The sequence below is a fragment of the Leptodactylus fuscus genome, chromosome 7 (assembly GCF_031893055.1).
Source record: "Leptodactylus fuscus isolate aLepFus1 chromosome 7, aLepFus1.hap2, whole genome shotgun sequence".
Taxonomy (NCBI): Eukaryota; Metazoa; Chordata; class Amphibia; order Anura; family Leptodactylidae; genus Leptodactylus; species Leptodactylus fuscus.
The window spans coordinates 74,521,586-74,538,870 of record NC_134271.1 but is presented as its reverse complement, the minus strand read 5'-3'; the positions used below and the strand labels follow the sequence as shown (position 1 = coordinate 74,538,870).

General features: G+C 44.2%; 1 protein-coding gene across 1 annotated transcript in view; it reads right to left on the bottom strand.

The window, feature by feature from the left end:
- Positions 1-15,593, bottom strand: part of SLC7A5 (solute carrier family 7 member 5) — a 40,673-nt gene extending 25,080 nt beyond the window's left edge. The window contains exons 1-2 of the mRNA XM_075283408.1: positions 14,397-15,593; positions 2,069-2,194 (exon numbers count right to left, since the gene is read on the bottom strand). Of these exons, the coding sequence (XP_075139509.1) occupies positions 2,069-2,194; positions 14,397-14,919 (649 nt within the window). The 5' untranslated portion in view covers positions 14,920-15,593. The remainder of the gene's footprint in view (positions 1-2,068; positions 2,195-14,396) is intronic.
- Between the last annotated feature and the right edge of the window lie 1,692 nt (positions 15,594-17,285).

Below are 17,285 nucleotides of genomic sequence, written 5' to 3'. Positions count from 1 at the left end.
CGGCCTTATCATATTAATTCCAGCCGAGGTGTTCAACTCTTGTGATAGATGTTGGCCGAGGAGGGAATGTGAAGTTGTAACGCAGCGGGGGGAGCTGAGACACGTGGTTCCCAACAACCACGCAATTATTTATAATTCCTGCAAAACTAATCACTGCTCAAAGACACACAGGCTAATCTGCACCGCCACCGACCCTGCCCCAGTTACACTATTAACATTTCTATGGGCTAACATTTGAATGTAGGGATTCTATTTGATAAGTTCCTGTAGTTCCAGACATCATTTACGTAGGTGCAGCCTATATTAGAATCAGGGCTGCAGTTAAAATAATACTGTGATAGTAAACGGCTTGTAGACACATCTTGAGCACTTATCAAGTGGGGCAGTAAGTTTTTCTATACTAGATGAACGTACATTTCCTGGTGTAAAAGGAACTTGTCATGTTGAACAAGCAGTCTGCTTTACCAGCAGCATGTTATAGAGCAGTGGTTGTAATAATTGAGTGGCAGCTATCTCTGTTTACAAGGTTTAATGCCGTGGGTTTGAACTCTTTTTCCACAACACTACATATCAAGCTGCTCAGCCCACCTTGCTCTATAGCAGTGATGGCGAACCTTTTAGAGACCGAGTGCCCAAACTGCAACCCAAAACCCACAAAATTTTCGCGGAGTGCCAACACGACAATATAGACTTAATACTATGCGGATCCACAATTGCGGACAGTTACTGACCAAAAATTACAGTCATGTGGGACTTTACAGAGCTTTCAATAATACAAACAACGTTGTACTGAAATGTAAAGGTCTCGGCATTTGGTACTTTGAACAATTAATTTTCACTATTTACATCGCACAGGATCTGTTTTATAGTTACCGTGTAATATTCTTACATCCTGTACTAATATCACGTCTGCTATAAAACAGATACTGTGTGATATAAATAGTGAGGGGACCCCAGACAGTATTATATGCTCTGCAGTGGACCCACCACACAATATTATATTCTCCACAGTACCACAGTAGCCCCCCAGTGTTATATGCTCCGCAGTAGGTGTCCCCCCCCCACAGGATTATATGCTCCACAGTGGCATCCACACACAGTATTGTGTGCTTATAAATAGCCCCCCCCCCAGTATTATATGCTCTTTAGTACGCCCCCCCAGTATTATATGCTCTTTAGTACACCCCCCAGTATTATAAGCCACCCCAGTATTATAAGCCCCCCAGTATTATACACTCCCCCCAGTATTATAAGCCCCCTCAGTATTATACACCCCACCCAGTATTATAAGCCCCCCCAGTATTATACACTCCCCCCCAGTATCATACACCCCACCAAGTATTATAAGCGCTCCCCCCAACATCATATACACAGTGAGCCACTCTCATACTCACCCCTGAAGAGCCGCTGGCATCCACCTTCTTGTCACTGGCGGCGCTGATGACGTCATCGCGCCCGCGTCAGGGCAGAGGTCAAACTCTGCAGCCAGTGTAGGCCGCGGTCGCGCGATCCGCGGCCTACCCTGACAGCTTTCAGCTGTATGTGCATTTGCACATACAACTGAAGGTAGTGATCGCTCATCAACGGGGAATCCTGTACCGGATTCCCTGTTGGTGAGCGATCCGGGCGACCGCACGCGTGCCAGCATGGAGGGCTCTGCGTGCCCTCTCTGGCACGCGTGCCATAGGTTCGCCATCACTGCTCTATAGCATTCTGCCTGCAGATAAGAATGTATTATCAAGGTGATGATTTAAGATCTCCATGTCACAAGAACAAATACTGAGCAGACACTGAACAAGCAGAGAATGCAGTAAGATCAGCTCCTAAACCTGCAAGATAGTGAGTGTACTTAGGAGTATAATGCAGGATGTAATTCAGGATCAGAACAGGATAAGTGATGTATGTACACAGTGACTCCACAGCAGACTTGTGAGTCCAGTTCTGAGGTTTAATTGGGGATTGGTAATGTACTTACAAATAAACTCAATGCATGCATAAATATCTATTTACAATATGACGTTGTACAAGGTGTGCAATAACCTGACAGTCCTAAAAAGAATAGTCTTACCTCTGCCCAGCTGCACGAATCCCAAGATGATTATCAGACATAGCGCCAGCAGTTTAGCAGCAGCAAATGCATCTTGTACCCTTGTGGCAGCTTTAACACTGTAGCAGTTAATTGCAGTCAGCAGTACTGAAATACAGGAGGAACAAGAAAACAACAATCATATTAGGATCATAGAACTACAACTGGCTTGGCAAGAAGTTTTCCGGAACAGGAAGCAAATGGGTAATGTGCTACATGCACTCACTACAATGAATAGCTTTGCTGTAAACAGTGTATCATTATATGATGCATATCGCTGTACAAGGCATACATCATAACTTGTGTAGAATAATGAAGACTGAAGCAATGGAGAAATCTTGTTCAATTCAGAATTTGATAGTCCCAAAGTTATGACTTCTGGTTTAAATTCAGCCAAAAATCTCAATGAAATAGCAATCTCACTGGATTATGTCTGTTTCTATATCCAGAACAGCCAGAGACTTGGTTAATCAGCTCAAAAAAAAAAAAGTTACATTCATTGCACAGCAAGATCCTGGCATCAGATGCCCCAAAATCCCCTTTCCAGCCTCATCTGTTGTAGAACCTACTAATAACAGCACTCTCACACAAGGCCTTCAGTTTTCTCTAGCTATCATGCTCTGCTATGGGGAGATTTGTTTAATGTGACCAGGACAAAAGTCTTATTGTGTTATCTGGCAGGTACGGAGCTGCACACTGCCAGGGCTTTATTCTTCTAGCAATTAGTAAAGGGTCTTCAGTGACTTCCCCACAGCAGCGCACAACGGGAAATAGGCAGGCAGAACCCCCTCACCTATAACACCCACTAAACTGAGCTCTGTCCTGTCGCTCATCAATGCCCTTCATTCCTGGAAGTTGGCATCTTGCTCAAGGATCCGCTGTCATCTAGGCCCACAATGCATGGTCTTAACAACAAAATAGTTCATAGATCCCTAAGGCTAAGGCCCCACATTCCTTTTTTGTGGTAAAGCCAAGAATGGTTGCAAAAGAATATATAGGAATATATAGGAAGCAGTTATACTTCTTCCTTTTGCTCAATTCACTCCTGGCTTTGGTGCAATATGTATTGCAGTGCTGAAAGGATCTATCCAGAGGGCACTGGAGCACTTTGGCTTCAGTTCATTGTAAAATCCTGGATTAGTCAGATTTTATTACAACACATCTAATTTGCTGCTCCTTTGTAAATAGGTAACTCAAGAGCCTTTGGTTCTGTAAAGTATGACTTGTACAGTATAGTCTGCTGAGAATACTAGGAAGCCCTTTAAAGAGTCTGGTATTTGTTTAGATTTCAATTTTGTGCTGACAATCACAGTACCTTATAGAGCTGTCAGCACAGTTTACAATGATGTATTTCTTATTCAGGACCACTGGTCCATTCTTGTAAAAACAGTCCTTTCTTCCCCATGTAAATAAGCAGAAAAGGGTTTAGGGGTGTGGCTTTCCATCACTAGGCTTCACTATCTGCTGCTCTGCTCCGCCCACTAACTGTACTGTGCATGTCTGATAGTGATACACTGCACCCGGAAAAGATGGACGCTGGCTTCAGATGCTGGTCAGTTTCTTCATCAGACGTGTACAGTACAGTTAGTACTGTGTGCTGAGGCAGAGCAGACAGATATCAGTAAACTAGCAGGAGCAGACCTAAACAGCAGCAGATAGTGAAGCTCACTGACAGAAAGCAACACCCCTGAAGACTTTTCTGCTCAGTTACATAGGTATAAAGCGACCATTTTTTACAAGAATGGAGCAGCCGAATAAGAAATATATAACTGCAAACTGTACTGACAGCCCTACAAGGTACTGTGATTAGTTTATATCTTAAATTTGTGCTGACAGACTCTTTAAAGTTGGGGGACACAATGCTGCTGAAAGTCTCTGTGGGTTTTTTTTTTTTTTTTTTTGTTGCTGTTTCTGGCCTTACCCTCAAAGGAATCCATGGTCATTTTCCTCCATAAACACTGCCACAGCTGTCCACAGGTTGTGTCAAGTATTAGGGGGCATTCACACGGCTGTGATACACGCCCGGCGTTACGGCAGACTGCCGAACACTTCCCATTCACTTCAATGGGAGCGCTCATAACAGCGGCGTTTACGAGCGCTCCCATTGAAGTGAATTGGAAGTGTTCGGCAGTCTGCCGTAACGCCAGCGTGTACGGCTGTGATACACGCCCGGCGTTACTCCGTGTGAATGCCCCCTTACACTTCAATGCAACTAAGCCCATTTCCTAAGAGTTTATGTTACACATGGGAGCCTCAGTGTTACATGTGAGAGCACTGTGGAGACTTGCACACTACCTGTGGGGGCAATGTAGGTAACATTTATATCACACATGAAGGCCATTACATAACTGTTATAAAAGATAGTTTACGGGTACTTGGTTGAGACTTTTCATCACTTATGGCAGGTTCACACCAGCGCCTGATCTCAGTTATGCAGGTTTCAGTTTTCTGTCGGCAGAAGACGGAAACCTGCATTCAGTGTCCGCCGATGAGCGCCCGTTAGAGTTTTCTGCTTTCCGCAGCGAAAGTTTTTTTTTTTTTTTTTTAACCGGACACAGTCCAGCATGTCCGATTTTGTGTCCAGTTTAAAAAAAAAAATAAAAAAAATAAAAGTTTTGCTGCGGAAAGCAGAAGACGCTCACAGGCCGACACTTTTCAAACCCATTCAAATGAATGGGTGTGAAAACTGCCTGACTGCCTGCCTGTTTCCATCTCCTGTCCAGTTTCTTGGGCAGGAAACCTGTATAACAGATTGGGCGCTGGTGTGAACCTGCCCTAAAAGGGGTACTTTACTTGAAAAAGTTGAGGAACACTGGCTTGTATAACTCGCTATGAGCTATGCACGGCACATTCTCTGCTGTCCTGAGCGTTTGTTACAATGCTGGTTAAATGTATCAGACCAGGCTATTTAGGTAATGGAGAAAGAGATTGAAATAGGAATAAAACATTGTTGAGCTATACTTATCACCTCCTGTTCCCCGACTGCTCGGCACTTCATCAGAAACACCTCAGGGGATTTGTATAAAAATTCTATGAAGAGTAACATCCCAGGAAATACCACAGCATTCCTCAAGAAGTAGCAGATTTATGAGACCTTTACAGACAAGCAGAGTAAGGCCTTACTCATATGACTGCGAAATACTATCAATTCACTCCATTTTTTTTTTTTATCCGTAGTTTTTATTAAATGGTTTTCAAAAAAAAAAACAACCCCACAGAACAATAAAACCAGAAATGACAACACGAACACGAAAAGAAAAATAACTATCCATTGTGTACTGAACTACACAACAGGATGGCAAATAAGGGACAGACTCAGGACAACAAGGCAAGAAAGAAGGGGCAATCAGTCCATTTTTAACAGCCACTGTATATCTGTTTTTCCTGGCTAAGGCACTACGTGGAATCCCGCAGCAAAAACAGAGCTGCTGGAAAAACCACAGTGGCATCGCATCGTGTTTTTTTCCCCTCAGCGCTTTTCACAGAAAATCCACATAGGATTCTTCTGAGGATTTTCTGTTTCAATTATACCTACAGGGAAACCGCCGGCATTTCCATAGGTATAACTGACATTTCCAAAACAGTGATTTTTGGAAATTGCAGCGTGTCTGCTGTGCGTATTTTCCTGCAATGTGTGGATGGGATTCACTATGATCAATCCACTTTGCAGGAACTATAAAAAGCTGCGTTTCTTTTTCCGTGGCAGAGACGACACAGACAAGTCATGGCATTTACGCCACACAGGGACCTAGCTTCTATTTTTAAAGGGACTGCCCATGATTTACTTATGGCACATCTTTAGGTTAGGCCATAAATATGTGATTGGTAAAGGGCTGATATCCGCTCTTCCTCTGCACGGATCAGCTGATCCAGTTGTGTTTCTGGTCCCTGCATTCTACATGCAGCAGATAGCATTGTTACTGCAGGGCACTGCTACTACAGCTTAGCTCCCATTGACTTCACTCAGATGCAAGTTTGTTTTGTTGCCCATTAATAACAGAACCGCTGACCTCATTGGGGACAATGTGGCGGTTAAAATGAACAAAGATAGAACACATCCATTTTTCTGACCAACACTTAAAAACAAGACATGTAGATTCTAACTCAAAATCAGAGCCAAATTTTGCCCCGATTCTGCCTCACGGTTTTCAAAGGTAGGCAGAGGTCAAAGCATGATGCTGAAAAAATAAGTACAATCCATATTTGATTGCGCTACAGATTGTGCAGGCGAATTTTCCCACTGTGCTTTGCTACAGGTGGCCTTAGCCTAAACCTAGGTTCACAAGAAGAAAAAAAAAAAACAAAAAAAAAAAAACCACCATCTATAACCACGCTTTTTTCACACATTACTCTGCCATTCCCTGTAATGCAACGGCCACCAAACCTCTGGTTTACAGTCACAATAAAAATGACCTGAAAATAGAAAAGCAAGCAGCTATTGACTGAAAAAGCACTTTGTGATCCCAGTCACTGTTGTGACACACACTACCCGAAAAAAACCCAATGTGTTTTGGGGAAAAGTGTACAATTCAACCCCTGCCATATCCCAGGTACACCAAGTGTCACCTGCCTGAGAAGCTACTGCATTTCCGACCTGGGACTAGATTCAGCAACAGTCACATTCAGTACATTGTGTGGCACCACCCTTAGGGCTCGTTCACATCTGTGTTGCCCTCTCCGTACTTGAGGTTTCCGTTTCCTGCCTAAAACAGAGGCAGGAGACGGAAACCTGCAGGAGTCTCTCACCCATTCATTTGAATGGGTGAGAAAGCTGTCCGGCTGAGAGCGGCGGCGAGCGTTTTGCGCTCTCCGCCGCAAAACCGGGTTTTATAATCCGGACACATAGTCGGACATGCAGTACTCTGTGTCCGGATAAAAAAATCCGGTTTCGCGGCGGAGAGCCTAAAACGCTCACCACCGCTCACGGCAGGACCCGGTCTATGGTTTCCGTCTTCTGGCATGCAGAAGACGGAAACCATAGAACGGAGACCCTGAACGCAGGTGTGAACCTAGCGTCAGCAGAGACCGTTTCCTGTAGCAGCAAACTTGGGAAAAAAAAAACAAAAAACTTATGGACTCTGACTTCAAAATGAAATGATTAATAATGTTTAGATATTTTTATATTGTATTATTAGAAGCACAGTCTGTGGCATATTTCCACATGAATTAGGGTGCTTTCACACGGAGTTAACGCTCTGCTCATTCTGACACGTAAACACGTGTCAGAGCAGAGTAAAACAGAATCCCATTGACTTCAATGGGTTCGGACTTACATGTGCTACCCATTGAACTCGAAGGGAGGCTTTTTTACCTATTGCTTTCAATGTGATACGCACATATCACATTGAAAGCAATATGTTAAAAAGCCTCCCATTGAGTTCAATGGGTAGCACATGTAAGACCGAACCCATTGAAGTCAATGGGATTCTGCTTTACTGTGCTCACTCTGACACGTGTTTACGTGTCAGAATGAGCAGCGCGTTACTCAGTATGAAAGCACTGAAGGCTAAGGCCCCACGGGCCGTAATCGCAGCGCTAAAGCTCTGCGGAAAGAACCGCTGCGTGAACACATTGAGGTTCTTTCCGCAGCGCTTTTAAGAGAAAGTTCAGAGAGTTTTCCTCTGCGGACTTTCTCTTAACATTATATCTACGGGAAAGCCGCCAGCGTTTCCATAGATAGAATTGACATTCTGCAATTTGCAAAGCCGCAACAGCTTTGCAAATCGCAGCGTGTCCGCACTGCGATTGCATGAATCCCATCCACTTTGCCTGCACTATACAACGCCGCGTTTTTTTCCAGTAGCGTCTCCGCTGCAAGCAAATCGCGGCATTTACGTCCCATGGAACCCCCGCCTCAGAGAGGCTTTATGGCTCCTGATTGACCATGGTTGTCAGCCATTTATGAAGAAGTCAGAATCAGGTTGTGGAAAAATAAAAGTGGCTTAGCCTACTGAGTCCGCTACAGCTCTGCTTCTGAGGAAGATGGCCGCTTGTTTCCCGCCCTGAACAGTTTGGAGTTAGTTTTGGTTTTTTTACATTTAGCAGTTCATTATGTCTATAGATTAACAGATTTGATATTGATACAACAAGTATATCCACTCCATGCAACTGTATATTATTCTCTTATATGGAAACTGTCCTTCACAAAAATAATACAGACTTAGCACAAACAGCCTTGGGGAGCAATGAAGAATGACGCAGACAACTCCATTATACAGTTTGTCACATGGAAACCTGAACACGCGGATTGTCAGGAAGCCACAGCAGAGCCAGACCAAACATTTATCACACTGGAGAGACTTTAACCCTTCATCAATGGTTATTAAAGGGAACAGGCCCCTTTTAGTTTAGGTGGTGTTACCAACCTGTGGCTCTCACCTATTGTAGATCTATAGAACTCAACAAGCCCCCACAGCTGCAGACTGGAGACCATTACTCGAAAGTACCATTACAATGTTCTATAAAGAAGTGGCAAAGCAAGCAGAAATCATGAAAATACACAACGTATATGAAAGAGTTGCAGAACTGCTTATTATACGTTAAGGTCTATGTTCACTTCTGGGTTAGATGCTGCATCCACTACATACGTCACCAATCCCATCGCATGTCAGGATGAAGCACAGCATGCAGCACTATTTATTTCCTAGCAAATTTGTCTTTATTGTAGAGGATATAGCCAGAGCCAGGCAATAATCATTAATATGGTAGTCAGCAGCTATTAGCTACCCCGCCTTCCTGATCTGCCCCCTGCTGTTACAAGCTGCCTGTGTTTTTCAGTCACCAGCTCAGTGGCCTCTATTATCACTGACATTTTCGCCCTCAGGCTCCCGGCTAAAAACACACTTCAGTGAAGGTTACAATAATGTTAAACAAAACCAATGTCTACTGTACACTACAGCCAAGAATCATGCTGAACTAGTCTGCAGGTAGTCATTCCTTCCAGTGAACTGTTTATATAGGGATCAAAGCTGTGGTAACTACAGATCTGCAGCTTTGGCCAATAACGTCCGTGGTGATGACAGCAAGGGCTATGTTTACAATGCGCATTGTTTGCAAGTGTAGTATGTGTGAACAAAGCCTAAAAGGTCATTGGAAAGTGAACTAATGCTAGAATATCAGATTACTTCTTGATCTGAGGGTCCAAAGGGAATTCAGTACATAAATATGTCAAAGTTACCTGAGCAGTATGTGGATGGGACCAGCGATGTTAAAAAAAACCAAAAAAAAAAAAAACAACTTCCTGAGGCTGGGACCCGCAGGACGGAAGCGCCATGATTTACAGTAAGGGCAAAGTGGATGGGATTCTAGCGAATCCTATGCCCACTTTGCAGTAAAAACCGTGGTGTTGACACCCCGCGATTTACAAAACCGGCGTAGTTTTGGAAATTGCAGCATGTCAATTAAACCTACAGAAACACCGGCGGTTTCCCCATATGTATAATTGTAACAGAAAGTCCACAGAGGAAAACTCAGCGAACTTTCTGTCTAAAGTACTGTGGCAAGAACTGGAATGCATTGCTGCCGCGGTTTTTCCCACAGCGCTTTTTCTGCTGCGGGATATACTGTGGGGCCTTCATCTGATTGGACGTCTGTCCCTTCATACTTGAGGCCATGCCAATCATCAAGTGATGACATATCCCAGTAATATGCCAACACTGTAAGATCTGAGTAGCCTTTTGAAAAGACATTCTTTATAAGGGCACTATAAGGCAAAAATCAAGTGGACCCCTGTTTAGTATGTCCTCTCTCTAATATATAGAGTACAATAAGACAAACTACATTCAATGGGCACTGGGGATATTTCCTTTAATGTTATAAGTCTCATCATGATGACTTTATCTTTTTAGTAAAAAGAAAGGGTTAACCTAAACCAGACAGACCTTATAGGAATCATCCTAGCTTTGAAATATAATGAAAAAAGTACAAGAGCATTGTCATATAGCCATAATCATGTATAGAAGATTTACTTATGCAGTCTGCACACAAATAAACTTATAACCTGCTATTATATCCATGGGCGGCTTAATGCAAATATAGGATCAGTAATCTCATGAGCAGCAAAGTAAACGGGATTTTCTAGAAGATGCGCGGAATCCTCCTCTCACACGTCTTATACCTGTTCACCTAATTACTGGATGCCCTCATCCCTACAGTATAAACCAGATGATCCAAAGTCGATATGAACCACACAGGATTTACCTCTGACCGTAGTGTCATATCAATTAAAAGGGAAATCTCTAACCACCTTATAAATACACCACTAACCTCACCTGTCACTCCGGGACACAATTTCCACGAGACTGCCTGAGACGATGGGCTCAGACGACATCTCATGGAATAACTGGGGTGCGGCATACACTGTGTGTTGGCCATAAAAAGGGGCCATATACTGTGTGTGGAGGGTATAAAATAGGGTGATAAACTGTGCTGGGGGGGAGTGGGTCATATACTGTGTGGAGGGCTATAAAAGGGGGTCAAGCTCCATCAGAAGGGCAGCATGGTGGCTGAGTGGTTAGCATTGCAGAGCTGGAGTCCTGGGCTCAAATCCTGCCAAGGACAACATCTGCAAGGAGTTTGTATGTTCTCCCCATGTTTGCGTGGGTTTCCTCCCACACTCCAAAGACATACTGATGGGGGAAGTTCTGTCAGAAGGCAAAAAAGGCAGTCAAACACTATAGGATGTCATATACCATGTGGTGGGCTAAAAGAAAAGAAAAAAAAAAAGAGGAGGGGGGGGGTCATATACTTTGTGGTAGGCTACAAAAAGGGGTTATATACTGTGTAGGGCGCCATATACTGTAAGGGTGCTAAAATAAAAAGGTATCATATACCTTGTGGGAGTCAAATGGGGCGGTTATACTATGTGGGGTACAAATAAGGGGATTTTTTTGGGGGGGCCCACATTACGCAACTAAAGACAGCTAGATTGAGAATCTTTTTGGGGGGAGAGGCGCCTTTCTATAGTTCGTCTCAGAAGAGCAACTGCTATCACTGAACACAATAAAGCACAGTACAAACACATAGTATCACTGAACATTACAGTGTTAACCCCTACCTCTTTTGCCTCACCACTAAATTCATGTTGGATGGACATGCACTTTAATGCTGCTCTGTTCACCGAATGACAAACATCATAAAAATGCACACTGTAAGCCATGTGTGCTCAGAGACTGGATATTTGGTCTGTAATTCTGGCCTCAACCCATTTTAGGACGTCTCAAAATAGAAAAATGGTGCGTAGTAACATGCCGTATGTTAATAGAAGCCTCTGCTACTGGCCTCAGCCGGTTTAGGTAACAATGTGGTGTAGAAGCTGATGTAATGTTGGAGTGACAGCGAGAACTGGGAGGAAGGGGAGGCGCCTCATCGATGAAATGAATGGGAGGTGGGACCTTAAACTAGCAAGCACCATGTGCTGGAAAAGCAGGCGGCTGATATGATGCAAACTATGCAGCAAGGCTGGGTGGTGCCGGCAGTGTGACATGCCTATATGTGTAACACACACACACACACACACACACACACACACACACACACACACACACACACACACACACACACACACACACACACACACACACACACTGTAATATAATGCAGGCAAATTCAATCTATCTGGCAAGAGATAAACTAGACAGTTTGATAACCCAGCAGTTATGTCTACTGACTAATATGAACCATCACGACTGCTATACACATGATAGCAAGCAGCACTTTTCCCTCTGCACGATTCAGGTGGACACACGGACCCCATTATAATCTATGGGGTCCGTGTGGTTTCTTAGCTAACCGCTTTTTAATGACTGGTATTCCGTTCGGGGGTCCCCAAGCGGACTCCCCAAAGGGAATACCGAACGCAGATGTGAACCAAGCCTTAGTAGCATCTGATGTTTAACTTATGTACAGGACAGTCACAAACATCAGATTTCACCAAATTCAGCTGGATCTAACAAAGGTCTGCAGACCCAAATCTTATGTGTACAGCCAGCTTTTGGCATTTAACACATTTGATATTGGCTGTCTGTGATTCGGTCAAAGATGGCATTGTTTGTACAAGCAATCCCCTCATCACCACTACCAACTAAACATCGATTCTGCACAAATTGGCTGATATGAAAAATATCTAGTATCTAGTCTGGCCATTTTTCTTTTGGCAGATGTGTGTCTGAGGCAGTCCGGTAGAAAACTTTAGTCTCCCAAATTATCAGCTACCTGTGGGCCGAAAATATCACGTTTGGCATGATCAGCATTTGGCCGATCAGTCAATTTGCACAGACTCACTGCATTTCTATGTAAATAAACTGCTCCTCCGATCAGACAGGTTAGTTGTCAGTACTGGTGGTGGGATTATTTGTATGAACAATCCCATCATTGGTCAGATGGCCATCTGAAATATCATGTGTATGCCTGGCCTGAGGATGCGGCTACTGCTGGATTTCTCTGGCAAAGAATAACTGAAATCTATAGGAAAAAAAAAAAAAGTATCTTCTATATGAAATCTATAGGAGCTATATATAGTTCTATTAGTTACATTGTAGCTATAGGAGGTCTATACAGTTCTATGAATTACATTGTATTTACGAGGGGTACAATATGTGTTATATTCAAGTGTATCTATAGTAGGTATATATAGTTCTATGTATTACAATAAGACTATATCAACAGAAGGAATATATTGTTCAGTTTGTTATATAGTAACTACTGTATGGGACATATTTATAGTTCTATATAACATTGCACAAAATATAAAAATATATATATATATCCCCCCCCCCCCCCCCGAATCTTAGGGTAGGTTCACACTACCAATATTTACTGTCAATTGATCTCATCCTGTGACATCAAATGACAGCCCCCTTTGTCTGGTGTCTGTCTGCATTCAACCCAATGTAAAAAAACATGACAGGAGATTTCTTCTATGATGTTTTAGGACTAGTTCACACAGGGTTCTGTATGCTCCGGATTAGACCCAAATGAATGGGCCTAGTCCGGAGAGTGGTGTCGCAATTCAGCCGCAAAATCCACCTGAAGAAAGGACAGCTCGCTTCTTTTTCCCGTGAGCGGGAACAAACCACTCGCGGAAAAAGGAAATGACCGGCTCCTATTGATTTCAATGGGAGGTAGCAGGATTTTGATGCGGATTCTGCATCAAAATCCTGACCATTTTGCCCCGTGTGAACTAGCCCTTATACTTTACTGACAGAAGAAAGTCTTGCATGACGTCCATCATATTGTTTAGAGTGAATAGAACAGACAGAGGGGGCCCTGTAGGAGTTGTATACATTATAATGTGTTAGATTTTATCTACAGGAGGAATATATAGTTCTCAGGGTTACACTGGATCTGTAAGTATTATGCACAGGTCTATGAGCTCCTTTTCCTGGATAGCGCATTGGTTCATTCTTTTCTATGGCTTCATACACACCACTATGTATTATCATGGGTCCACATGAGGGACCATGAGCCTGGAGGCAAAACTCAGGACAGGTCCTATTCCTGTCTGGTTTGTGGTCCAGACTCAATAATTCAAAATGTATGGGTCAGTGGAAAGCACGATAGCAGGTGTATACATTACTATTCTGTATCTATAGGTGTACGCAGTACTATGTGTTGCATAGTAACTATAGCAGGTGTATACATTACTATTCTGTATCCATAGGTGTACGCAGTACTATGTGTTGTATAGTAACTATAGCAGGTGTATACATTACTATTCTGTATCTATAGGTGTACGCAGTACTGTGTGTTGCATAGTAACTATAGCAGGTGTATACATTACTATTCTGTATCCATAGGTGTACGCAGTACTATGTGTTGCATAGTAACTATAGCAGGTGTATACATTACTATTCTGTATCTATAGGTGTACGCAGTACTATGTGTTGCATAGTAACTATAGCAGGTGTATACATTACTATTCTGTATCCATAGGTGTACGCAGTACTATGTGTTGCATAGTAACTATAGCAGGTGTATACATTACTATTCTGTATCTATAGGTGTACGCAGTACTGTGTGTTGCATAGTAACTATAGCAGGTGTATACATTACTATTCTGTATCTATAGGTGTACGCAGTACTGTGTGTTGCATAGTATCTATAGCAGGTGTATACATTACTATTCTGTATCTATAGGTGTACGCAGTACTGTGTGTTGCATAGTATCTATAGCAGGTGTATACATTACTATTCTGTATCTATAGGTGTACGCAGGACTATGTGTTGCATAGTATCTATAGCAGATGTGGACAGTACTATGTCTTACATTTGTGTCTATGCAGTGTGTAAGTGATGGGGACAAGCTACTTACAGACACACAGACATGCCACTAGCTTGGCGGCGTCATCGGGCACCGGGCAGGTGGGAAACAAGGGCTTGAGCAGGTAAGTGGCGAACACCAGGGCCACAATGTACTGTGATGACGGCCGGATGATGAGCAGCTCCACCCAGAGCTTCAGGAAGGCGGGCAGCGGCCCGTACACCTCCAACACGTAGGCATAGTCTCCCCCGGATTTAGAGATGGTAGTGCCCAGTTCGGCGTAGCACAGAGCGCCCACGATGGAAAAGAGGCCGCACACGGCCCATACTAAGAGCGACAGACCGGGGGACCCCGCCTCCCTCAGCACGCCGGTTGGGGTGACAAAGATGCCTGAGCCGATGATGGTGCCCACGATGATGGCCACTCCGTTGACCAGTGTGATGGAGCGCTTCAGTTCCACGGCCTCCCCGTCAGGGGCAGCAGCTCCGTTCTCCCGGAGCATCTTCTCACTGGCTTCCTCCTCCTGGGGTCCCGAGGACCCCGACTGCCGGCGCTTCACGTTTGCCCCCGACATGTCCCGTCACCTGCGCCTCCTCTGGTCCTTCACAGTCCGCTGTATTTGGGGATGGAGACTTGGCGAGTAGTCTGTATCTCCAGTGCTGGCCGCTCAGCAGGTGCAGGACCCTCAGTCAGTGCTGCAGCCCCCTACAAGTGATGCTGCCCTCGCTCTGTCTGCTGAGGGCCACTGTGTGCAGTGATGAGACCTATAGGGGCTGGGTATCGCTCTGTCTGATGCCGGCTCTCCTTTCTCTGGTGCTGGATCCTCAGAGGGTGCCCCTCAATTTACTGCTGACCCCTCAGTGGGTGTTGGGTTCCCCTGTGTCTGATGCTGGACCCTCAGTGGGTGTCCTGCTATGTGGTACTGTGCTGTCAGGAGGTGCTTGGTGGCGCTGTACCCGGGCTCTCTATGCCAGTGCTGTGCCGTCGCTGGGTGCTGGTTCCACGTGAGTGGGTGCCTTCTCTTCTGCTTCCTCCACGTGGTCTCTTGTTCAGCAGCTCTTCCTGGGTGCTGGCTCCCCAATGCCCCCCACTCAGCGGCAGCCCGAGTCTCTGAGCAGCTGTACTGAGTACACTGTGTGCTATACCCGGTGCTCGTTCTCTGACATCCTGCTCTCCCGCCGCCCCGGTTTTATCCGCGGCTTCTTACAGACGTCACGAGAAGTACATATTAATGGTGATGCAACATAGATGAAGACGATGGCGAATAGAGGAGAGCTCGCCCTCTTGTGGACGATACGTGCATTACACCGACCTTTCTATCAAGGCTCTTTATGCTGCAGCCAAGTAGAAGTGAATGTGGATGAGAAGGTATAACTATAACGAGGGGATGTCATCTGTCCGGCCATGCCTGATTTATCGTCCCATAATATAGCACCTCTGGAGCTTCTTAGAACGCTGCTTTATGCCATTACTTTGTTATTCCTCCTGAATATTATTGAATTGACATCTGGGTGTTACTAATCCTGGGTGTTCCCGCTATCAGGATATTATCAGCAAGTCCTAGCTGAGTTCTTCTTTTCTAAGATCATTATTGGTCTATTACATTTTCAGGGATTTGCTTGCAGTTTTAAACTATATGCAGAAAATAGGAAAAAGAAAGGTCAATTCTTTTCCAGCACATTTTCCTTCCATCTGGGATTCAATCTAGTAAAGGAACTGTAAAAACGGACAAAGATAGGGCACTTTTTTTTTTTTTTTTGATGGCCCATTAAAATAGCAGTTGGGCTAGGTTCAAACTAGAGCCCGAACTCCATTGGGGGGTTTCCGTTCCCTATTCTGCTTGAAAAATGTGGAGGGTCCTGCAAGCAGGACATTTCTCTCAGCATTTTTTGGGCAGAAACCCAGCAGACCCGATTATGGGGTCCACAGGTTTCTGCAAGAAACCGCTTTTAAGGCCAGGGCCCCATAGGACGGAAACGCCGCTGGAAAAATCATGGCGTTTTACAGTAAGGGCAATCCAATGCCCACTTTGTGGTAAAATCTGCAGTGTGGAGACACTGTGATTTCCAAAACCGACGCGGTTTGGAACCGCGATGCGTTGCCGCCACAGTTTTTCCCACTGCGCTTTTTTGCTGCTGGACGTCCCGTGGGACTTTAAAGAGATTAGGATTCAGTTCTGCAGGTCCCTAGACAGACCTGAATAACAGAATGCTGAATGCTAGTGTGAACCTAGTGCCACCTGCCGGAAACAGCTGGGAATGATGCAAGTAGCGATCTAAGCAGTCAGGCTAGGTTCACACTTGTGCTGGTCTCTCAGACAGACCGTCTGCGCACTGCTTTTTTGTTGCAGATTTTGCTCTGTTTATTTTAGTGAAATCCAAGAGTAAGTTGAAAAGGAATGGGAATTATAAAGAGAGCTCTTATACTTCCCACTTCTGTAATTGGTATGGAACAGTATGTCACTGGGAAACAGGAACTTCTAGCAGCACAGATAACTATGGTACTATGCTAGGAGTCCCCCTCTCCCAGCAAACTGTTCAGGCCAGTAAATCTTGCCAACACACGGACCAAGATTCATGGCTGAACGCCATCCTGTTAATGTGACTTTAGTTGTAAATAACTGGTAGGTAACCTCTAGAATAGAAAAAGTATTGACAGGAAGTGTTCTAGAATTATTATTTCATGTTTAGTATAATGATTTACTAAAACTGATATGTTAGGAGTGTGCTATACATTACGCTTGCAACCAGTATGCAAAGTTTTGCAATATATAACAAGGCATCAGGGGGTTAATCATCAGACGCTGGGAGTATATGGCTATTGGATGAAGTCCATACAAAGCCGGACTGATTATACAAGGGACATTGTACAAATAATCATATCTTAATAGCTTGTGATTATGCCAGGAACTGAGCTTGTAAAGGATACCGAGGAGGCAAT